Genomic DNA, 25,625 nt, shown 5'->3' on the forward strand with positions numbered 1-25,625 from the left:
CCTATGAACCAAGATACAGTGAAAAGGCTGTCTTGCATACTGTTTGCACAGATCAAATTATAACACATTTAGAGTATTGAGGTAGAAGAGGAAAAACAATAACGATGCAGAATAAAGTGTACAAGCTACTGAAAAAGTGCAGAGCAGATAAATGATAAAGTGCAAGACCATAATGAAGTAGATTGTGAGGTCAAGAGTCCAATTTAACATACAAGAGGTCCATTCAAGTGTCTTATAATAGAGGGACTGAATCTGTCCTTGAGCCTGGTGGTAAGTGCTTGAAGTATGTTCTGCCCAATGAAAGTGAGAAGAGAGAATGTCTGGATGATTATTCTGGCTGCTTTACTGAGACAGCGAGAACTATAGACAGCATCCATAGAGGGGAGTTTGATTCCTGTGATATGCCGACTTGTGTCCACAGCTATCTGCACTTCCTTGCAGCCATGTGCAGAGCTCTTGCCATCATGTTGACACAATCACAAAGGTATGCCTTCTCAAGAGCTTGAGGAGTTTGAGAAGGCTTTTGAAATTGCTCCAGATGTATAATGGAGATCATTCTGACTGATGCATCATAGTCTTTATGGAGGCTCCAAGGCACAAGATGAGACAAGAAGCTGCAGAAGTTTGTAGACCCAGTCAATTCCATCATGACACAACCTTCCCCAACATCTTCAAGAGACAGATGTCACCATGGTTCAGATATGGCCCAGGTGTGGAGTGAGAGACTCTGAAGCAGGTCAATAGTTCACAGACTTTATGCGAACAGTGTTAAAAGGGAAAAGAAAATAATAAATGCTAGGCCAAACAGGGCTGTTAACTAAAACCCTCAAATGGAAAATGAAGCCTACACTGTGGCTGAAAAGAACAACTAAGAATAAAACGTCTACTGCTAGTCTTCAGAGTCAGTTGACTTCACAGGCCAATTTCTCAGGCAATGCGGAATGCAAGCAGGCAACGAAGCATTGTTGTGTCCAAGCCTCGACAAATACTATGACGGAATGAATGGAGTTAAATACTATCACAATGAAATAATAATTTGCTGACATGTGCATATTCATGCGTCCAATTGCCGTATCTACTGCGCTGCCAAATACATGGTTATGACAACAGTACCTCAAGGAGACATCATCCATCATTCAGAGACCTCAACATCCGGGACATGCCCTCTTCTGATCATTACTATCAAGGAGGAGGTACAGTGATTTGATCCACTCTTCTTATTGGTAGCATGATGCTCATGGGTTGTTTTAAAAGCTCTCATGCACTTTGTAGAAGGAAATCTCAGTCAGTCTGACCAACATTTGATGGCAGTCACAAAGTAATATGGATGAGTATTAGCCGTGTCTTCGATGTCTCAGAGGCGGTGCTATTGGCACCACAAGGTTACTCACCGCCTCTCAGAGTAACCATGGAAATAAATGTAGCTTTGACACCAGTCCTCACAATTCTAGATAAATTAATATAGTGTTTGGGAAGATGTTAGAGTTAATTATTAAGGATGAGGTCTCAGGGTACTTGGAAGCACATAGTAAAATTGGCTACAGACAGCATGGTTTCCTCAGGGGAAAATCTTACCTGACAAATCTATTGGTATTTTTGAAGAAATAGCAAGCAGGGTAGACAAAGGCGAATCAGCTGATGCCGTGCACTTGGATTTTCAGAAGAAATTGACAAATTATCACACATGAGACATGAGACTCCTTAACAAGCTGCGAGCCCATGGTATTACAGGAAAGAAGCATGGATGAAGCAGTGGCTGATTGGCAGGAGGCAAAGGGTGGGAATAAAGGGAGCCTTTTCTGCTTGGCTGCTGGTGACTAGTGGCAACCCACAGGGGCTGTTTCGGGAACGAATCTTTTTAGATTATATGTCAATGACTTGGATGATGGAATTGATGGCTTTGTTTGCAGCCAATATGAAGATAAGTGGAGGGACAGGTAGTCTTGAGGAAGTAGAGAGTCTAGAGAAGGTCTCAGACTGATTAGGAGAATGGGCAAAGAAGTGAAAGATGGAATGCAGTGTTGGGAAGTGTATGGTCATACAGTTTGGTAGAGGAAGTGAAAGGGTTAACTATTTCCTAAATGGAGAGAAAATACAAAAAAACTGAGATGCAAAGGGACATGGGAGTCCTTGAGCAGGATTCCCTAAAGGTTAATCTGCAGGTTGAGCCTGTGGTGAGGAAGACGAAAGCAATGTTAGCATTCATTTCAAGAGGACTATAATATAAAAGCAAGGATATAATGTTGAGACTTCACTGATGAGGCCTCACTTGGAGTATTGTGAGCAGTTTTGGGCCCCTTATCTTAGAAAGGATGTGCTGAAACTGGAAAGGATTCAAAGGTGGTTTACAAAAATGATTCCAGCATTAAATGGCTTGTCATATGAAGAGCATTTAATGGCACTGGGCCTGTATTCTCTGGAATTCAGAAGAATAGTGAAAGGCCTTGATAGAGTGGATGTGGAGAGGATAGTTCCTATGGTGGGAGTGTCTAAGTCCAGAGGACACAGCCTCAGAATTGAAAGGGAGCTGAAGAGGAATCTCTTTAGCCAGAGAGTGGTGAATCTGTGAAATTCTTTGCCTCAGACAGCTCTGTAGGCCAATTCTTTGTGTACAGTCAGCCCTCCGTATCCATGGGTTCCACATCTGCGGACTCAACCAACTGCAGGTTGAAAATATTCGAGAAAAAGAATTCCAGAAAGTTCCAAAAAGCAAACTTGAATTTGCCGCGCACCGAGCACTACACTGAATCCATGTGAATGAAGTGATGTGTAGGCATATCCTGCTGTAGCCTCCCGCCATTTCACAGATCCTCAGTCTCTCTCCAGCACTTGTTTAAGCATTGTTCACCTCGTGTCTCGTTCGTTCGCTACTTGTGTTGTGAGCGAGAGGAAGGAATCTAAGGCTAGTAAGGGATGGCTGGCTAGCGACGTAAAGCGCTACAGCCTCAAGAACTTAAAGATCACAGGAGGATCAGCATCGGCTTATGACGCGGCAGCATCAGCATTCCCAGAAGAGCTACAATGGTTGTGTCTGTACTCAACGTGTACAGACTTTTTTTCTTGTCACTATTCCCTAAACAATACAGTATAACAACTATTTACATAGCATTTACATTGTATTAGGTATTATAAGTAATCTAGAGACGATTTAAAGAATACTGGAGGATGTGCATAGGTTATATGCAAATACTATGCCATTTCATATAAGGAAATCGAGCATCCACGGATTTTGGTATCCGCGGGGAGTCCTGGAACTAATCCCCCATGGATACCGAGGGATGACTGTATATTTAAAGCAGAGGTTGATAGATTCTTGATTGGTCGGGGCATGAAGGGATACGGGGAGGAGGTAGGAGATTGGGGCTGAGGAAAATTGGATCAACCATGATGAAACGGCAGAACAGACCCAATGGGCCAAATGGCCCATTTATATCTTGTATATTATATCTTATGGTCTAACATAGAACTTTTGCAAAGGTGAGTTTTCTATATTTTCATCATGTTCTGTAAATTATTTTGTTGAATTCCACAGTGTACCTTTTACAATTTATTTGTTCCCTGTGTTGATTCATTTACAGTTCTGCCTCATGTATGCTGGTTGATAATAAATGACCGAATGTAAAAGTAAAAATATATTGTGGCCACTTCTATTTGACAACACAAGCTATGTGTATATTCCAAACAGTAAATTCTAGGTCCCTCATAACATTGCAAATAAAATACAACTCCCACTGAGTGCAAATATCACAGTAAATGAAGTGTGTGAGAGAAACCAATGCCTCTGTACCTTGCTTATCTAGACACACTCAGCACTGCAATATCTTTAACTACATCTGTATACACATGCTGACTGTTGAGTTTTATGTCAATGAAGAATCATGATTGATTAATCCATTTTATTTGATTAGCTGTCTCTAAGTCTCTGAAGAATAATCAATAACATTTGAGTAACAACTTGCGTTCTCATTGGTGAGGCTTCAGAAGTTCCCTCCTTGGATAATTTATTGATCGCCTTCCTCCTGGAGCTTTGTGCAGATGAGGCCCAGAGCATGCAACAGATAATTAATGCCATAATCTGTTTGTGTTTCAGAGATTACACACAAAAAGACAAATCTGTTTTTTTTTCCTGGAAATCAGAAATCTCTGACTAAAAATTCAGCCTGCAGTCACTTATGCTAAATTCACAATATAGTGATTTCCCTTGTATTCAGATTCTTAAATTAGGTTCAAAGTAATTAAATTTATATCTTACCACTCAAGGATCTTGTTAAGATGAAAAAGCCTGATTTGTAAAAGATATGCTAACATACTTTTCTGTGCATTTATTGTTCTCGCTGATTAGTTTCCTAGGTGTACCTCCTGGGAGAGGAAGTTGCCCTCTGACTGGACCATTGACCTTTGACATCATTTACACTGACTATCATGGACTTCAGCAAATGAAACAACACATGGGTCTCTCCTTCAAAAAATACAAGTAAGTGGTAAAATTTGAATGAATATTCAAAAAATATGTAAGCAATGTAACATCATAAAACTAACAAAGCATTTAACCTGTCATATACATATTCTGCTTTATTCAAAAATGCATTTGTTTGTGTAAACTAGAATATGCTTGTGAAGGCTTAATACACAATTAATTGTACAAAGCAATTTGAAAGATAACATCGAAAAAGAAAAGTTGTTTTACCTTAGTAATGGTGATTTAGAGCAGTGGTATCTCATTTGTTTCTTTTGCTGTCAAACTCAATTGTTTATTGACTATGGTCATTTTAGTTGTTTCAAAATTCTGAAATAATGATACTAATACAATGATATGGATAATGTGTAAAAAAAATCACCGATTTCTTTAAACGAGTCTGGATTTTCAGTTCATCATTAAGCCACTTGAACTAATCAGTTCACTCTCTTTGATGCACACAAGGCCTTATGGAGTGAAGAGTCTTTTCAATCAGAGTCTACTCACCAGAGAAGCTTTGAGTAACACTTCAGTCTTGGCCCCAAGCTTAAGACTGTCAAATTATTAGGAGCCTTTGCATTTGTAAACATTCACATAAAAAGTGAATTATAATATAATATTCATTCATAAAAGTGACATTTAAATAAAGAACAAAAGTGTTAGGAGTATCTGGAACAAGCTGCCAGAGGAAAGGATAGAAACAAATACCATTACATTTAAAAGGCATTTTGAACAGGTATTTAGATGGGAAAGACATAGAGGGATATAGGCCTAATATAGCCTGATTCCCTCTCTATGGCTTTCCTATCCAAGTGGGATTAACAGAGACAGGCAATACAGTCAGCATGAATGAGTTGGGCCAAAAAGGCTATTTCTGTGATCCCAGGAGGGAACTATTAAATGTATTTAAATAAACTCAATAAGAAAAGGAAATTAGCATGTAATTATGTTTCTCTCCAGTTATTTTTTTTAAATTAAAAGGGTCTCCTGGCTTTCTCAAGTAGGCAGATTTCCAAACCTAGCACTATGAATTCAGTGAAAGTTCATTGTTCTTCACTGAACTCCATGAAAAATCAATATGTCCTATTGGCACCTGCAAATCCTAAACTTCCACACCATCTCAAGGTATATGCTAGTGTTCAACCTTGTATATTTTCCGGCGTGGGGATAACATTTATGTAAAGTAACACTGCAACTATTTAATTTGGAGGCATTTCATCAACTAAAAAAGGCCAACAATTAATGTTGCTGTGGGGCACCAAATATTAGTTTCAATGTAGTTAATCTTTAAGCATTGCAGAACTTTCTGTCATGTGTTTCCACTGAATTATATTCTTGTTAATTTCTTAGTTTTGGCCTGTAAATGTTACTGAATGTTGCACTGTTGAAACAAAGGAACACAGTGAAACTAAAATACATACAGTGGATTCCGGTTAATTGTGCCATCGGTTAATTAGGGCAGTGGCTTATCTGGAACAATTCTTAAAGAGCAAAACAGTTGAGATTCCTTTTGTTTATCTGGGACACCATACCGCTTCACTGGGGCAGGAGACCGTTGCCAAGCGTTTTCTAACTAGCGTCAGACACGTTGTGTGGCCATTAGACTCTATACCATGATTAGTAAGCTGTTTCTAAATAGCATCAGTTGTGCGTGCTTGAGTTCAAAAAACAGCAATTTTTGTTACTGTTAGTTGGCAGGAAGTAAGCATTAAAACAATTGGTGTTACCAGAAATGGCTGGGAGTGAAAGTGAAATGATTTTCACTATTTCAACGCATTATGAACTATGAAAAATTTGAAAGTATCAACAATCATCTTGAATATTACAACAAAAATAAAAACTTAGAGGATGCAATCATCCATAGCATTGTATACGGCAGTGCATTATCTACATTTAGTGTTGGCACTGATTTTGTTCATTTACAGTCAATCTAAAGAATGTGGCAGCGTACACTTAATGAACTATTAACTAATACAGTTTTATAATATTATAGTAGTATAGATAATGTTCTTGTTTGTTCTGTACTTCATTTAAATACATAATTTTTTACTCAGTTAAATGGTAGTTTATCTTTTTTTAATACCTTTTTAATTATTTCCATGAAACTTCAGCTAATTGGGGCAGCTGCTAAATTGGGACAAAATGTACTGGTCCTAATGTGTCTCAATTAACTGGAATCAATTGTATAACATTGCCATGAAAAGGAAAGTCTTCTGAACATGTAGATTTGGAAGTTGAATATGGAGGATTATTGGGAATGAAAAACGTCATACCTCTTCACAACAACATTTCAAAATCCACAGTTTTTTATGACTTCTGAATCTGAATTATTAACAGGAATGCAGCATTTTAAAATTTATGTCTTGCAAAAAGAATCTGAATAATAACATATAATGTATTTGGTATCCTGGGTGAGCCATTGTAGTAAATGCACAACTCCTTCAGAATGTCAGTCCAAGGGATGGAGACAGATAAATATTAGTCACCTTCCATAAGACTTACATAAAAGTTGTCCGGGAAAACTTGCTTGCCTCAGCTTCACTTTTGGTCACAGATGGTCTGATAGCATCAAAATGATATTTTTCACTTTGCTGATGACATTACCTGGTACAGACTGTTTCCATCTTAAGATAAAAGGCATCTAAATCACTATAGGCAGAACTGAACAGTAGGCCAAAAATAGTGCTGGCTTGAATGTCAATAAGTCCAAGTCAATTCCACTGTTAAGAAAGATGAATCACAGAATAGGTCCCTTTACTCAACTGAAAAAAGCACAGACATTTGACTCTTCGCCTCTAAATCACATTTTGCTGCCTTGAAGCAATACAAAACAAAAGCAAAAATAACTGGAAAATGTAGGTTGTGGAAGGCATCCTAATAGTTTTCTTTAAAGCTTGACTTACAAAATAATAGAATATTGGAGATCAAAAATACTGCAGATGCTGGACATCCAAAATAAAAATAGAAAATGGTCAACAGGCTGAATCAGTGGGAAGAGGAATAGAGTTAGCATTTCAGGTCGAAGATCTGCTATCAGAACTAGGAAAGGGATAAAGGATGCTTGTTAAGCTGCTGGGAGATAGGGAAGGAGTTAAACTGGGAGTGATATCAAGTGTTGTACAGCATGCTGTTGGGAAAATCCATCTGTTAACCTAAATTCAGAAAACTCAAAAAAAAGTTAATAATTAATTTGATGAGAATTGTCTGCTTCATGCTTGAGTATATCTCCTACAACAGTGAAAGAGTGTTTGCTTTCTTAGTTTTAAAGGATATTAACAGGAGCCACTTGCAATGCTAATTCAGGTTTCTAGACTCATAACAGCAACACAAGCTATACAAATCTAAAAAAAAAATCAGATTGCAGCTACATTCCCTTTTCCCCTTTTCTTAAGGCCCTCGGCTTTTTAATGTATTCAACTGATTAAAACAATTAATTGCTTCCCTTGGGTTGCTGAAGTATGTGGTAGCAATCTACGAATAATCACTTATGATCTAGTGTAAAACCTTTCAGCATTTTCAGCATTGCAATCTATTTGTCTTGTTTAAACAAATCAGTTGTACATATGTATTGTAGCTAATAATGACAGCAATATATAAGCATACAAGTGATTATTAGTGACGTTGGTAATGCCTAAAGTATATAGAAAATAATTAACACCCTCAATGTTGCAAAAACAAAGGAGCTGGTTGTGGACTACAGGAGGGATGGAGACAGGCTAGCCCCTGTTGACACCAATGGATCTAGGGTTGAGAGGGTGAACAGTTTAAAGGTCCTCGGCATAAACATCAATGAGGATCTCACATGGTCTGTACATATTGGCTGTGTGGTGAAAAAGGCACAACAGCGCCTCTTTCACCTCAGACCGCTGAAGAAGTTTGGTATGGGCTCCCAAATCCTAAGAACTTTCTACAGGGGCACAATTGAGAGCATCCTGACTGACTGCATCGCTGCCTGGTATGGGAACTGTACCTCCCTCAATTGCAGGACTCTGCAAAGAGTGGTGTGGACAGCCCAGCGCATCTGTAGATGTGAACTTCCCACTATTCAGGACATTTACAAAGACTGGTGTGTAAAAAGGGCCTGAGGGATCATTGGAGACCTGAGTCACCCCAACCACAAACTGTTCCAGCTGCTACCATCCGGGAACTAGTACAGCAGCATAAGAGCCAGGACCAACAGGCTCCGGGACAACTTCTTCCACCAGGCCATCAGACTGCTTAATTCATGCTGATGCAACTGTATTTCTATGTTATATTGACTATACTGTTGTACATAATATTTATTATAAATTGCACATTACACATTTAGATGGAGATGTAATGTAAAGATTTTTGCTCCTCATGTATATGAAGGGTGTAAGTAATAAAGTCAATTTAATTCAATTCAATTCTGTTTTAGAATAAAGGGTACATGAAAAGCTTTACAGAAGTGATAGTGATTTATCCATTGATAGGTTAATTGGTAATTTCTAGATTTTCTTGTTAAATGAAAACAATATTACAACATATAGAGAAATTCAGTTCATATAGGCAAACTCCTAAAAAGCAAAATTCCCCAAAATTCTGAAGTACTTTGTGGTAATTTACTTGGACTTCAGAACTTTAATATTGAAAGGTTCTGGCTTGCATTGTTAGTAAAATGCTTGATCATTAGACAATGGATATAGATCAATCTAGAGATTAGTTTCATGGATAAAATTGGATTAAATTTATTCTATATTAAGCTGAATAATTCAATCTCTATTCAAAAGAACATTTAAAATCTCCTAACCAATAGAAAAAAAGGACATTATATTAATTTAACAATCCCTGCCTGTCACATTTTTGACTTTAAGGACTACATATGAAATGCTCCTAAATTACACTCAGGAGACTGTATCTAATAAAGAGGCCACTGAGAGTGTGTCCGTGGTCTTCTGCTGCTGTAGCCCATCCACTTCAAGGTTCGATGTACTGTGCATTCAGAGATGCTCTTCTACACAGCACTGCTGTAACACATGGTTAATTGAATTACTGTCACGTTCCTGTCAGCTTGAACCAGTCTGGTCATTCTCTTTAGACCTCTCTGATTAAGAAGGCTTTTTCACCCACAGAACTACCGCGCACGGGATTTTTTTTTGTTTCTCACACCATCGCACCATTCTCTGTAAACTCTGTTGACTGTTGTGCATGAAACTCCCGGGAGACCAGCAGTTTCTGAGATACTCAAACCACCCCATCTAGCACCAACAATCATTCCACAGTCAAAGTGGCTTAGATCATGTTTCTTCCCCAGTCTGGTGTTTGAACAACATCTTCAGGCCAAACAACAACTCTTGACCATGTCTACATGCTTTTATGTATTGAGTTGCTACCACATGATTGGCTGATTAGATACTTACATTACTGTGCAGGTGTAAAGGTGTACCCAATTAAGTGACCACTGAGTGTATGTGCAGAGATCGTGATGCAAGATTAACCTTTCATGTTGAGTGTAATGCAGTCAATACATGAATGGTGTGGTGCCTGCTCATCATAATGAATGCAGTACTTGTCCTGACATAGTCATATATTCTTTGGCTGGAACATAATAAAGTGGATGATCTGTATGCTTTAAATGGTGCCCACCGCTCTTAAAGTTAAGCTGCAAAGTATTTAGGGCAGCTACTATTTGACATTGTACAACAGAAGCAGTGCAGAAGAGCAAAGCATGGATGAGAGCTAGTTCCAATTTTTCTCGTTGTCCCATTGAAGATGGAAAAGAGGACAGAATGTGAGCTCCTGATCTTTCTACAGCTGCTGTTTGAGTACTTCAGTATTTTCTGTTCCTTTTACATTTCTAGCCAAGGGAGATTTCGCTGTGTTTTCATGAATAAGATATCTGATTTTCTATAAAGTTGCCTCAGTAAAATCCATTAACTCCTGTTGCCACAATCGTCATCTTTACTGGACTTTCTGGTCAAGAGTTATCTCAAGCTGACACGTTTAGATGTGAAAAACAAAAATGACTGTCAATGCTGGAAATCTGGGATGAAAATAAAAAGGTACTGGAAACAATCAGCATGTCGGGTGGTGTCTGTGGAAAGAAAAACAGTTGATACTTCAGGTTAAGGACCCTTCAGTTCGATATGCCTGTATACTTCCAACCTAGAGCTGCATCTCAGTTTGCTGTTGCTATTACATAAAGGGATTTTATGATGGCTATTTATTCAAAGAGAGCTGACCATGTTTCAGTCTCCACCTGGAGAATCAAACATGATTTACAGGCTTACTGCTGTCGGGTCTCATTTACTGTGAGCACATTGTTCTGTATGTTCCAAATATCCCCATTCTAAAACCAAAAAGGGTTCCAATTTTTCTACGTCCAATTGATATTCTGTGCATTCTGTGGCTGCTGAAACGAAGAGCTAAAAGAAATGAAGGCAGTGAATTAATCGGAAAGGGGAAGTTAAGTTAGACAGCCCCTTTCTGTCTGGACAGCTCTATGAAGAACTCAGCTGCCTTTTATTGTAGCAGCATGCAATTCCACTCAGATGTTAAGTGACTGGTTCTCTAATGGAAACTGAATCCAGTTGTTGTGTAGTGCCTCATGTCTGAGCCCACAGACTTATGAATGTCAAGCAACACACATAAAAGTTGCTGGTGAACGCAGCAGGCCAGGCAGCATCTCGAGGAAGAGGTACAGTTGACGTTTCGGGCCGAGAGCCTTCGTCAGGATTAACTGAAAGAAGAGCTAGTAAGAGATTTGAAAGTGGGAGGGGGAGGGGGAGATACAAAATGATAGGAGAAGACAGGAGGGGGAGGGATGGAGCCAAGAGCTGGACAGTTGATTGACAAAAGGGATATGAGAGGATCACGCGACAGGAGGCCTAGGGAGAAAGAAAGGGGGAGGGGGAAGCCCAGAAGATGGGCAAGGGGTATAGTGAGAGGGGCAGAGGGAGAAAAAGGAGAGAGAGAAAAAGAATGTGTGTGTATATAAATAAATAAATAACGGCTGGGGTACGAGGGGGAGGTGGGGCATTAACAGAAGTTAGAGAAGCCAATGTTCATGCCATCAGTTTGGAGGCTACCCAGACGGAATATAAGGTGTTGTTTCTCCAACCTGAGTGCGGCTTCATCTTTACAGTAGAGGAGGCCGTGGATAGACATATCAGAATGGGAATGGGAATGGGATGTGGAATTAAAATGTGTGGCCACTGGGAGATCCTGCTTTCTCTGGCGGACAGAGCATAGGCGTTCAGCAAAGCGGTCTCCCAGTCTGCGTCGGGTCTTATGAATATGGTGGGATAAGCACAAAGCCATTTACAGTGTAGGTGCCACACACCTCCATGTTCCTTGACAGATGATGCAGTCAGTTTGGCAGGCTTTATTTCACTGTACAACCTCATGGCCATCTTCCTTACACTGAGCTATCAAAGTTTTTATCTGACATCCCTGCAGAAAATATTGTGTGAAGCCCTTCAGTGATCTGGCACTTTTCCCTCTGCCTTAGTTCCGAGTTATTCGTGCGTTGGAGAGAAAAGTGCGGGACAGTCACCAGTCTAGGCTTAGAACATAGACTGTACCACATAGCTGACAAGTCACGTGTGTTGCTCCAAGTCATTCTTGCCTGGTGTCTCAACAGAAGGAGATCCCCCCTCAGAAGGAGATCCCCCCTGAATTAAGCAAGGATTCAAAACTTGAGCTGATGCCACAACTGCAAAATGAAGTAAGGCTGCAGCTTCTATACTACTGTCTGATTGCCTCTCCACCACTGCTTAAACCAGTTTGCTGGACAAATGAAGAGCAAAAGAGTCGAGGGATAAGGCATAATCTGGGGTTGGGAGGCAAAAATATAAAAGTAGCCAGCTAATGCAAGCAGCGGTTTGCAAGTTAGTGTGGATTCTAGCGAGGTGTGGGAAGGAGACTTTGGTCTGAGGAAACCATTACCCTTGATGCTTTCCGTCCATTAGCCAGCACCATACTCTGCATGAGGTTTAGAATAATCCGGCACTTATGTCCTCGCTCCATCACAGTGAACTGTTAGGTGTGGGTCTGAGGTTTCTAGCAGTGCTTATTTTGTGAGAGTGCAGAAAATGAATGGTTGCTAGGTATGAGTCCTGATTATTTAACTTTACTACCATGTGATTGAACAATTTGTGAGACTCATGGTGCATTTGATAGGATGATTGAAAATGTATTCACTGCCTTTGATCATATGTGTGAGATAAAACACACAAAATGCTGAAGGCAGCATCCATGGAAATGAACCAACAGTTGACATTTCAGGCCGAGACCCTTCTTCAGGACTGGAAAGGAAGGGAAAAGTTGTTAGACTGTTGATTGAGGGGAAGGAGGGCAAGCTAGAAGGTGATAGGTAAAACCAGGAGGGTAGGGAGTATCTCTTCTCCTCACCTACCTATTAGCTCTCCGTGGTGCCCCTCCTCCTTCCCTTTCTACCTTGATCCACTCTTCTCACCTATCAGATTCCTTCTTCTCCAGCCCTTTGCCTTTTCCACCTATCACCTCCCAGCTTCTTAATTCGTCCCCTCCTCCACCCACCTGGCGTCATCTGTTAGCTTCTAGCTTGTCCTCCTTCTCGTCCCCGACCTTCCTTGGCACCTTCCCCCTTCCTTTCCAGTCCTGATGAAGGATCTCAGCCCAAAATGTCAACTGTTTATTCATTTCCATAGACGTTGCCTGACCTCCTGAGTTCAACAGAATCTTGCGTGTGTTGTTCTGGGTTTCCAGCACCTGCAGAATCTCTCGTGTTTATAAACCTGATTGTGAGCTCCATTTGATCTTACTACAGATGTTGCCTGAGTATTTCAGTATTCTCTGCTTTTTTTTTTCATTTCCAGCAAGGGGAATTGTGTGTTCATGTGTAAGATACCTGAGCTTCTATAAAGATGCCTCAATAAAATGCATCAACTTCTGTAGCCACCTCCTAGCTTGTCCTCCTTCCTCTCCCTCCACCTACTTATTCTGGCCTCTTCCCTATTCCTTTCCGAACCTGACGAAGGGTCTCAGCCCAAAACAATGATTATGTATTCATTTCCATAGATGCTGCCTGACCTGCTGAGTTTCTCACATTCAGGTTGATGAATTCTCATTGGACTTCTTTGTTTACCTTTCTGACAGAGATTCAGCTTTTACTGTATTAAACATTATCCTTCACTGAACTCATTAAGGAGATGCAGCTTCCTCTCGTGAACCCTATTCCCTTCTCCTGTATACCAACAGCATGTCCTATAAAAATCCTGACCGTTTATTCTTCTGATTATTCTGCACTGTCTTTCTGATACACATGCTTGTGAGCAGCTGGTATTGGCTGCAATATTTCCAGCTGCCCTTGCCCCACCATGCCCCATGTACTTAGACAACTTGTGCTGAATTTAGTAAGTGCCAAACACTCGAAATTTGCAGCAAAAGCAAAAAGAAATGAACCAACAAAACTGGCCTCTGAGTAGTTTATTTTAAATATCTCATTAAATAGCACTGATTACCAATCCCTCCTGCTGTTTTATGCTTGCATAGCTTCACATGGTTAAGGGAGGGCACTGGTGGAGGCATCAGGCTTTAAAATGGCAATACAGTTGTCAAATTAGAGTTACACATTTATTTTCATCAATATTTGCCCGCTGTGTTTATTTCCAATAGGTGTTCTGTAGGTACATACTGACACTCACCATTATAGCATTTCCCAGAACTTTGTGACATAAATTAAATAAGATTAGATTAGATTCAACCTTATTGTCATTGTGCAGAGTACAGATACAAAGCCAATGAAATGCAGTTAGCATCCAACCAGAAATGCAAAGAATAGTGTTATTTACAAAATAACTGCGAATAAAAAGTAAGTGCTACAGCACACAAATATAAAAGTACTGAGACAGTACAATACGGATGCAATACTGCTTAGCGCTGTGATGTGAGGGTCAGCAGTATCACAGCCTCAGGGAAGAAGCTCTTCCTGTGCCTGCTGGTGCAGGAGCAGAGGCTCCTGTAGCGCCTACTGGATGGGAGGAGAGTACAAGGTCCAGGGTTAGGGTGAGATGCATCCTTGATAATGCTTTTCACCCTGCCCAGGCAGAGTTTATGGTAAATGTTCTCAATGATGGGCAATTGGGTGCCGATAATCCACTGGGCAGTTTTCATCACACGGTGGAGTGCTTTGCAGTCCAATACAGGACAATTGCCATACCACACTGAGATGCAGTTGGTGAGTATGCTCTCAATGGTACAGCAGTAAAAGTCTATAAGTATCCTGGAACAGAGGTGAGCATTCTTGATGCTCCGCAGGTAATAAGGGCGCTGTTACACCTTTTTGATCAGGATTGAAGAGTTCAGGGACCAGGTGAGATCCTCGGAAATGTGGACACCAAGGAATTTGAAGCTTGATACATACTCCACTACAGCTCTGTTGATGTAGATGGGGACGTGAGTGTGGCTTCTAGCATGCCTGAAGTCCACAATGATCTCCTTGGTCTTCGGGTGTTATGGGCCAGGTTGCTGTCGGCACACCATGGAGTTAGAACCATGTACAGGAACGCAGTCATAGGTGAAAAGGGAGTACAGAAGAGGGCTCAGCACACAGCCTTGAGGCATGCCGGTGTTCAGGGTGAGAGTGGAGGAGGAGAGGTTGTCTTACTTAACTGATTGGGGTCTGTTAGTCAGAAAGTCCAAGGTCTGGTTGCAGAGGGATGAACTGATACCAAGCTGACGAAGTTTGACGATCAGCTTGGAGGGGATCACAGTATTGAATGCCGAACTAAAGTCAATGAACAGCATTCTGACGTAAGAGTTGGGGCTGTCCAGGTGGGTCAGGGCAGAGTGAAGTGCCATGGAGATGGCGTCCTCTGTTGACCTGTTGGTACGATAGGCAAATTGATGGGGGTCCAGGGTAGTGGGCAGACAGGATTTCAGATGTGATAGAACCAGTCTCTCAAAGCACATTGCAATGATGGGGTTGAGTGCAACTGGGAGGAAGTCATTCAGGCCCGTGACAGTGGAATGCTTCGGCACTGGCATGATGGTGGTAATCTTGAAGCTTGTGGGGACAACTACCTGGGCCAGGGACAGATTAAAAATATCTGTGAAGACCCCGGCCAACTGCCCTGCACAGACTCTGAGCACACGGCCAGGTATTCCATCTGGACCAGCTGCCTTCCATACATTCACCCTGCTCAGGGTGGCGTAAACATCGGAGGTGGAAAGTGAGAGAGGCAGTTCACCAGGTGGGAGATCCGCTTCGAGGGTAACCTCCTTGTTCTCTCAGTCAAAGCGAGCGTAGGGAAGTAATTGAGCTCATCAGGGAGGGAAGCAGATTTGGAAGGGGGCACAGTACTAGGTGGTTTGAAGTCTGTAATGACCTGTATGCCATGCCACATACGCCGGGGGTCCGAGGAGTTGAAATGCTCCTCGATTCTCTGTTTGTATATGTGTTTAGCCTGAGAGATTCCCCTCCTCAGGTTGGCCCTGGCTGAGCTGTAAGCCTCCCGGTCTCCAGACCTGAAGGCTGAATCTCTGGCTTTGAGCAGGAGGCAAACTTCTCTGTTCATGCATGGTTTCTGATTGGGGAGAACTTTTATTTGTTTTTGTGATGTCACTCTATCTACACACTTGTTGATGTGCTAAAGGAGAGAGTTGGTATATAAGTCAATGTTAATCTGAGAGTCTGTGGTGAAATGGGCAGCAAATCCGCTCCAGTCTGTGTGCTGGAATTGGTGCTGAAGAGCAGAGTCAGCACCCTCCAGCCAGATCTGAATAGTCTTCATTGTGGGTTTCACACGTTTAATGACCGGGCTATACTTGGGAAGCAGAAACAGTGAAAGATGGTCGGACTGACCCAGGTGGGGGAAGGTAGTGGCTTTGTAAGCATCAGCCACATTTGTGTAGACATGATCTAAGATTTTATTTCCCTTGTGACGCATGATACATTTTGGTAAAATCTTGGAAGCACGGTACGTCGGTTACAATGATTGAAGTCCCCAGCGACAATAAAGGCTCCGTCTGGATGCAATGTCTGCAGTTTGGTAATAGTGGCACTGAGTCTTTCATGGCTACTTTAGCATTAGCATCTGGTGGTACTTAAACTACGACAGCAATGATGCATGTAAACTCTCGTGGTGGATAAAAAGGTCTGCACTTAATAATCAGGTATTACAGATCAGCAGAGAAATAAGTGTCAACAATGGTAGAGTTAGTGCACCATGATCAATTCACCTCCCCTACCTTTACCCGTCGCTGTTGCAGCTCTATCAGCCCTGAAGACCGAGCGCCCTTCCAGTTCCACCACATCGTTTGGGACATCACTGTTTAGCCACGTCTCCGTAAAAAACATGACATTGCAATCCATAATTTGCACCATTTGAGTCACAAAATGACTCTCATAAAATCTAAAAGGCATTATAATTTTGACCCTCAGAGATTTTTGAGAAGAACAAACTTTGAAGAGAGGATATAATTCTGGAATCGGAAGCAAATTATAAACTTTGCGGATGCTGGAAATCCAAAGTAACAAACACAAAATGCTGGAGGAACTCAGTAGGTCAGACAGCATCTATGGAAAGGAATAGACCATAAGACATTGGAGCAGAATTAGGCCGTCTGGCCCATATAGTCGACGTTTTGGGCTGAGACACTTCGTCAAGTCTGGAGAGGAAGGGGGGAAAAGGCAAAATAAGAAAGTGGGAGAGGGAAAAAAGAACAAGCTAGAAAGTGATAGGTAAAGCCAGGTGAGGTGAAAAATAGGTGAATGGGGGATGGAGTGATGAAGTGAAAGGCTGGGAAGTGATAGGAGGAAAAGATAAATGGCTGATCAAGAAGAAATCTGATAGGAGAGAAGAATGGACCATGGGAGAAAGTGAAAAAGGAAGGGAACCAGGAAGATGATAAGCAGGTGGGAAGAAGAAAAGAGGTAAGAGAAGAGACAAAGTGGGAAATGGAAGAAGAGAGAAGGGGGAGGAGGATAAATTACTGGAAGTTATACTTTATACTTTATTGTCGCCAAACAATTGATACTAGAACGTACAATCATCACAGCGATATTTGATTCTGCGCTTCCCACTCCCTGGATTACAAATATCAAATATTAAAAATAGTAAAAATTAGTAAGTATTAAAAATTTAAATTCTAAATGATAAATAGAAAATAGAAAAATGGAAAGTAAGGTAGTGCAAAAAAACCGAGAGGCAGGTCCGGATATTTGGAGGGTACGGCCCAGATCCGGGTCAGGATCTGTTCAGCAGTCTTATCACAGTTGGAAAGAAGCTGTTCCCAGATCTGGCTGAACGAGTCTTCAAGCTCCTGAGCCTTCTCCCGGAGGGAAGAGGGACGAAAAGTGTGTTGGCTGGGTGGGTCGTGTCCTTGATTATCCAGGCAGCACTGCTCCGACAGCGTGCGGTGTAAAGTGAGTCCACGGACGGAAGATTGGTTTGTGTGATGTGCTGTGCCGTGTTCACGATCTTCTGCAGCTTCTTTCGGTCTTGGACAGGACAACTTCCATACCAGGTTGTGATGCACCCTAGAAGAATGCTTTCTACGGTGCATCTATAAAAATTAATGAGGGTTTTAGGGGACAGGCCAAATTTCTTTAGTTTTCTCAGGAAGTAAAGGCGCTGTTGGGCCTTCTTGGCAGTGAACTCTGCTTGGTTGGACCAAGTCAGGTCATTTGTGATATTGACCCCGAGGAACTTAAAGCTTTTGACCAGTTCCACTTGCGCACCACCTATGTAAATTGGGTCATGCGGTCCGCTACTCCTTCTGAAGTCAACAACCAATTCCTTCATCTTGCTGACGTTGAGGGATAGGTTATTGTCTTCGCACCATGCCACCAGGTTCTTAATTTCCTCTCTGTACTCAAACTCATCATTATCCGAGATACGGCCTACAATTGTTGTGTCATCAGCAAACTTATATACTGTATTGAGTTTGATGTAAACTTGGCCTCACAATCATGGGTGTACAGTGAGTATAGCAGGGGGCTGAGTACACAGCCTTGTGGGGCACCGGTGCTCAGAGTGATTGTAGAGGAGAGCTTGTCCCCTATTTCTACAGCCTGGGTCCTGTCTATGAAGAAGTTGAAGATCCAGCTGCAGATCTGAGTGCTAAGGCCCAGGTTCCGGAGCTTAGGAATCAGTTTATTTGGAATGATGGTATTAAAGGCAGAGCTGTAGTCAATGAAAAGGAGCCTTACGTATGCGTCTTTATTCTCCAGGTGTTCTAAGGAGGAATGTAGGGCCAGAGAGATGGCATCTGCCATTGACCTGTTGCCTTGGTAGGTGAATTGCAAAGCATCGAGGTTGACCGGTAGGCTGTGATTGATGTGTGCCTTAACCAATCTCTCAAAGCACTTCATAGCAATTGATGTCAGATCCATGGGTCGATAGTTATTCAGGCATGCCACCTTGCTCTTCTTTGGCACTGGGATTATCATTGTCTTTTTAAAACACGAGGGGATCTTATACTGAAGCAAGGAGCAGTTGAAGATGTCAGCAAACACTCCAGCTAGCTCGCTTGCACAGACCCAGAGAACCCGTCCTGGGACGCCATCTGGGCCCATCGCCTTCCTTGGATTTATCTTCAGGAAGGCCCCTCTAACGTCCTCCCTGGTGACGATGAATTTTGATGCCACCAGGTTCGGTTCATCCGGAGGGAGGGGGGCGCTCCTCTTCTGTTCGAATCTTGCATAGAATACGTTAAGTTCGTCAGGGGAGAAGCGCCACAGTTATTGATATCCCCAGCCTTTTCTTTGCTCCCAGTGATCTCATTTAGACCCTGCCATAGTCTACTGGCATCCCTTTGGTTAGCCTGGGCTTCCAACTTGGCTCGATATTGCCTCTTGGCACCCTTAATGGCTTTCCAGAGTTCATGCCTTGATTCCGTGTAGCGACTGGTATCCCTGGACCTAAAAGCCGCAGCTCTAGCCTTTAAAAGGGACTTGACCTCATAATTCATCCGAGGTTTCCGGTTAGGGAATACCCGGATCGTCTTGCGAGACACACAGTCCTCCGTGCATTTCCAAATAAAGTCCGTGACAGCTGAGGCATACTCATCGAGGTTAGCTGCCGAGTCCTTGAATACTAACCAGTCCACCGATTCAAAGCAGTCACGGAGGACCTCATCCGTTTCCTCCGTCCAACGTGACACTGCTTTTGACACCGTGACCTCCTGCTTCAGTTTCTGTTTGTAAGCCGGAAGGAGGAGTACGGCCTGATGGTCCAATTTTCCGAAGTGAGGTCGTGGGACGGAATGGTAGGCATCCTTGACTGCTGTGTAGCAGTGGTCAAGTATACTCGGGCCTCTAGTGGGGCAGGAGACATGTTGGTATAACTTTGGCAGCGCCTTTCTGAGGTTGGCCTGGTTAAAGTCCCCGGCTGTAATAAGCAAAGCCTCCGGATATCTGGTCTCAAGATGTGTTTCGAGATAGGATCCCATTGAAGTTGTGGAGAATGGTGTGCTGGATGTGGCATTTTGTATGTCTTACTCTGAAATGGGAAGTTCACGTTTAGTTTTTTTAATAGTGATTTGATCTCATTGTTTGTGTTCTCATATTCCACTGCTGAGATTACTTTAGGACTACAATCCACATCCTTCCTGCTGAGTTTTGAAATGTCACTGGCCCAATTCCTTTCTCACAAAAGATTCTGCAGATGCTGGAAATCCAGAGCAACAGACACAAAATGCTGGAGGACCTCAGCAGGTCCAGCAGCACATTTTGGGCCAATACCCTTTATCAGGACCTTTCTCATTACTGTTCCCCTCAGGCTGGTTTCTCCCTTGCATGCAGCTGTCTGCTAATTTCCCATTCTCACCTCTTTTTATGGTTCTTCCCTGCTGCTCTCCAGTTAGCTTTCATATTACAGGCCTTCCCCTTATCAACACTTCAAACCCAGAATTTTGATAGACTGTAAATCACAAAGGATTATCAAATGTGTCACTACTAGCTTAAGACAAGGATCACTTATATTTTAAAAACTAGCAGAATAGTTTGGATTGACAAGGAAATAAACTTTCAATATTCTGATCCAATTGTTACCACGTATTACCTTAAAGATGGGGAAACCCGAACTTCAAGATTAACTGGTGTTTTTTTGAAGGGGATTCAGTTAAGCTCCTGATCAAAGGTACATCTTCGGTCCCTAGAACATTTGGATGAGATTTGCAATGGCAATGCCACTGAACGCCAAGTGAATTTAGTCATACCCTCCCTTGTTGGAGAGATCATTGTTTGGCACTTATTCATGCAATTAATCAAAGAAGCTTATCCATCTGCTGCAGTATGTGTCCAAGAACTACCTCATTATCTGAAGGAATGTAAATGGAACTTATCACCATACATTCATTAGCAGACATCCCATTTTTGATCCTGCGATGGAGAGGGCATTGATGATATAGCTGTCACACTGACCTTAACTCACTCAGCTGAGGAATTGCTGCAGGTATGTTCAGTTACAATGATAATTGATCTCCAACAATCACAAGTATTTTCCTTTGTATGAAGAATAGTTCCAGTCAACTGACAGCTTTTTGCTTCATTTCCATAAAATTCATTGGCCAGGCTCTTTTAGAGTTCTACTCTTTATCCATACTTGATCAAGACTGCCTGGGAGCTATTTGTTCCAAACAAACACTTTTGGTGAGAGGTTTATTGGTAAGGAGGTGCTGCATATTGATATTGACTTCCATCACTTTGTTGATGGTTATAGACTAATGAAGCAATAATTACTTGGACTTATTTGTCCTAACTGAAAAACTTAAAACCTCCCTAAATATCAATTTACACACACAAAAAATGCCGGTGAACGCAGCAGGCCAGGCAGCATCTATAGGAAGAGGTACATCGATGTTTCAGGCCAGGGACCCTTTGTCAAGACTAACTGAAAGACAAAGGGTCCCGGCCCGAAACATTGACAGTACCTCTTCCTATAGGTGCTGCCCGGCCTGCTGCGTTCACCAGCGTTTTTTGTATGTGTCGCTTGAATTTCCAGCATCTGCAGATTTCCTTGTGTCTGCGTTTTTAAATAACAATTTGTTATTTTTTTATGAATTAATAAATTTATTTCTTTCAACTTTGTTGTAATTTTATTCCATCATTTATTTCAGTCTATTTCATTATTTTAATCAACATCCCTTTGGGGTATCATAATAAAAATATATTTGCTGTATGCAGCGTATTTCCCCTCTCATTATTAAGCAATGTATTGGACGTAACAATGTACATATCAGGGAATTTCTACCTGAGAACAACAGAAATAGCAATGCTATTCAAATTAATCACTATAAATCAGTATTTTTCATTTAAAATCATTTATTTCACTTGATCACTCTGGATATTACATTCTTATATGAGGAATGGCTTAAGCTTATCATTTAAGCTTGCATCTTTAGAGATTCAAGTCTGAACAAACATAGGGATAGGAGCATTAATATAATTTGCACTTGTGTGATATCCATATTTAGAGACTGCTCATTAAGCTGCACTGTGTCAATTCATGGAATCCTCTTCATTGTAATATGAAAAGTAATTGTATGTAATAAGGTAAGAGGCAGTCCAGGTCTCTCTTACGAAAAAAAAACACTTAAATTGTGATTTTGCTTTTCTTAAGGACTTGTAATAGAAATCTGTTGAACTTCTGAGCACATTGTATTTGCATAAAGCACATTTTGCCAAAATGTTCAAATAATTTTCTCTAGGGGTTTGTTGTGCATAAAAATTGCAAGATCAGAGCTGGATTAGAAGGTCAGGAAGTCCTGTGATGAGGAGCCATATGCAAATCTGAGTCCCATCATAAAACTCACTGTAAACAATGTTACCAGTATTTGTGGATTGATCACCAGGAGTGAAATAATGATTTCCTCAGCACAACTGTCAGTAATCCAGGCAAAATATGTGGAGACGGAGTTTGCTGTACCCTGTATTTGTGGGCCTTCTTTGATGGCTCCCAATAGTTTACCGAATTTCTCAATCAAGACACTTCAAATTCTAGCCTTATAAGAGATCGCAAAAGGTCAATGCGGAGAAATCAAACACCCTAACAATGGCCAACATTACAGAGAATGGTCTAGGATTAGTAATGGGTTAAATTTGCAATAATAGCAGGTATGTCTATGACTAGCTTAATTATTTATGATAATTACAGCATTTCTTTTTGACCCTTTGATTATTCAAGCCTAATGTTAAAGACATGTCATTCTTTCTGCTAAAAAAACAGCTTGATAAATTAAAGACTAGAGAAAAGAATTTAATACCAGGGAAACTTAATTACTTTGAGGAGTTGGTGCATGTAGAATAACCGAAATATATATATATGTATAGGATTGTTCTTGCTGTGAAGTGACTGCCATTGAGATATTCACTGATTTGATATATAGTTTCCTTAATTCTAATTAGATGTTGACAGTAAATTATTTCCATGATGTAATAGTGAAGAGAGTCTGCATATTCAACTCACAAAACAAAAAAAATGATATGTTATTTTATATTGTTGTGTATGTGTGACAAGAATAGGCACCTCAATCTATTTATAGTGCACTGTGTTATGGTTTGCTTCAATATTCTGGCTATTGTAAACAATTTATTTGCCCGTTTCTTCATGCACTTTGTATAAGTATCTCTGTCTAAGATACTGGTGGATATTAAAGTAACAGAAATGTATTATATGTAAACAACCAGGTAGCTTGTCTACAGGGAGGTAGGCTTCTGGAACTTTTTCCCTTAATAAATATATTTTGCAATTTTTGTGCGGAGGAGTTAGCTGCATATACCTCATATAACATGGACCAAATATGTAAAGACCACTTTCTTTAATTATGAAAAATGAAAAACTAAAACAGTATCAGTCCAGTCTCCATGCACTTGGGCATCAGCATCTCAGAGAACTTATCTTGAGCCCAACTCATTCATGTAATCATGAAGAAGGCACCCAGCAACTTTACTTCATTAAGAGTATGTTGACGGGCCGACTAGGGGGAATGCCATAGTAGATCTAGTATTAGGTGACGAACCGGGTCAGGTCACAGATCTCTCAGTGGGTGAGCATCTGGGGGACAGTGACCACCGCTCCTTGGCCTTTAGCATTTTCATGGAAAAGGATATAATGAGAGAGGACAGGAAAATTTTTAATTGGGGAAGGGCAAATTATGAGGCTATAAGGCTAGAACTTGTGGTTGTGAATTGGGATGATGTTTTTGCAGGGAAATGTACCATGGACATGTGGTTGATGTTTAGGGATCTCTTGCAGGACGTTAAGGATAAATTTGTCTCGGTGAGGAAGATAAAGAATGGTAGGGTAAAGGAACCATGGGTGACAAGTGAGGTGGAAAATCTAGTCAGGTGGAAGAAGGCAGTATACATGAGGTTTAGGAAGCAAGGATCAGATGGGTCTATTGAGGAATATAGGGAAGCAAGAAAGGTGCTTAAGAAGGGGCTGAGGAGAGCAAGAAGCGGGCATGAGAAGGCCTTGGCGAGTAGGGTAAAGGAAAATCCCAAGGCATTCTTCAATTATGTAAAGAACAAAAGGATGACAGGAGTGAAGGTAGGACTGATTAGAGACAAAGGTGGGAAGATGTGCCTGGAGGCTGTGGAAGTGAGCGAGGCCCTCAATGAATACTTCTCTTCGGTGAGGGAACTTGATGATGGTGAGGACAGTATGAGTGAGGTTGATGTTCTAGCATGTTGATATTAAGGGAGAGGAGGTATTGGAGTTGTTAAAATACATTAGGACAGATAAGTCCCGGGACCTGATGGAATATTCCCCAGGCTGCTCCACGAGGTGAGGGAAGAGATTGCTGAGCCTCTGGCTGAGATCTTTATGTCCTCATTGTCTACAGGAATGGTACCGGAGGATTGGAGGGAGGCGAATGTTGTCCCCTTGTTCAAAAAAGGTAGTAGGGATAGTCCGGGTAATTATAGACCAGTGAGCCTTACGTCTGTGGTGGGAAAGCTGTTGGAAAAAATTCTTAGGGATAGGATCTATGGGCATTTAGAGAATCATGGTCTGATCAGGGACAGTCAGCATGGCTTTGTGAAGGGCAGATCGTGTCTAACAAGCCTGATAGAGTTCTTTGAGGAGGTGACCAGGCATATAGATGAGGGTAGTGCAGTGGATGTGATCTACATGAATTTTAGTAAGGCATTTGACAAGGTTCCACACGGTGGGCTTATTCAGGAAGTCAGAAGACATGGGATCCAGGGAAGTTTGGCCAGGTGGATTCAGAATTGGCCTGCCTGCAGAAAGCAAGGGGTTGTGGTGGAGGGAGTACATTCAGATTGGAGGGTTGTGACTAGTGGTGTCCCACAAGGATCAGTTCTGGGACCTCTACTTTTTGTGATTTTTATTAATGACCTGGATGTGGAGGTAGAAGGGTAGGTTGGCAAGTTTGCAGACAACACAAAGGTTCGTGGTCTTGTGGATAGTGTAGAGGATTGTCAAAGATTGCAGAGAGACATTGATAGGTTGCAGAAGTGGGCTGAGAAGTGGCAGATGGAGTTCAACCTGGAGAAGTGTGAGGTGGTACACTTTGGAAGAACAAAATCCAAGGCAGAGTACAAAGTAAATGGTAGGATACTTGGTAGTGTGGAGGAGTAGAGGGATCTCGGGGTACATGTCCACAGATCCCTGAAAGTTGCCTCACAGGTAGATAGGGTAGTTAAGAGAGGTTGTGGGGTGTTAGCCTTCATAAGTTGAGGGATAGAGTTTAAGAGTTGCTAGGTAATGATGCGGCTCTATAAAACTCTGGTTAGGCCGCATTTGGAGTATTGTGTCCAGTTCTGGTCACCTCACTATAGGAAGGATGTGGAAGCATTGGAAAGGGTACAGAGGAAATTTTCCAGGATACTGCCTGATTTAGAGAGTGTGCATTATGTTCAGAGATTAAGGGAGCTAGGGTTTTACTCTTTGGAGAGAAGGAGGATGAGAGGAGACATGATAGAGGTATACAAGATATTAAGAGGAATAGACAGAGTAGATAGCCATCACCTCTTCCCCAGGGCACCACTGCTCAATACAAGAGGACATAGCTTTAAAGTAAGGGGTGGGAAGTTCAAGGGGGATACTAAAGGAAAGTTTTTTACTGAGAGAGTGGTTGGTGCATGGAATTCACTGCCTGAGTCAGTGGTGGAGGCAGGTACACTAGTGAAGTTTAAGAGACTACTAGACAGGTATATGGAGGAATTTAAGGTGGGAGGTTATATGGGAGGCAGGGTTTG

At 41.6% G+C, this 25,625-nt stretch overlaps 1 protein-coding gene across 1 annotated transcript in view; it reads left to right on the top strand.

The window, feature by feature from the left end:
* The window catches only part of LOC140187101 (alpha-1,6-mannosylglycoprotein 6-beta-N-acetylglucosaminyltransferase B-like), a 919,793-nt gene that overhangs the window by 703,308 nt on the left and 190,860 nt on the right, over nt 1–25,625 (top strand). The window contains exon 9 of the mRNA XM_072242054.1: nt 4,343–4,474. Coding sequence (XP_072098155.1) covers nt 4,343–4,474 — 132 coding nt within the window. The remainder of the gene's footprint in view (nt 1–4,342; nt 4,475–25,625) is intronic.

This window comes from Mobula birostris, chromosome 24, assembly GCF_030028105.1.
Source record: "Mobula birostris isolate sMobBir1 chromosome 24, sMobBir1.hap1, whole genome shotgun sequence".
Lineage (NCBI taxonomy): Eukaryota > Metazoa > Chordata > Chondrichthyes > Myliobatiformes > Myliobatidae > Mobula > Mobula birostris.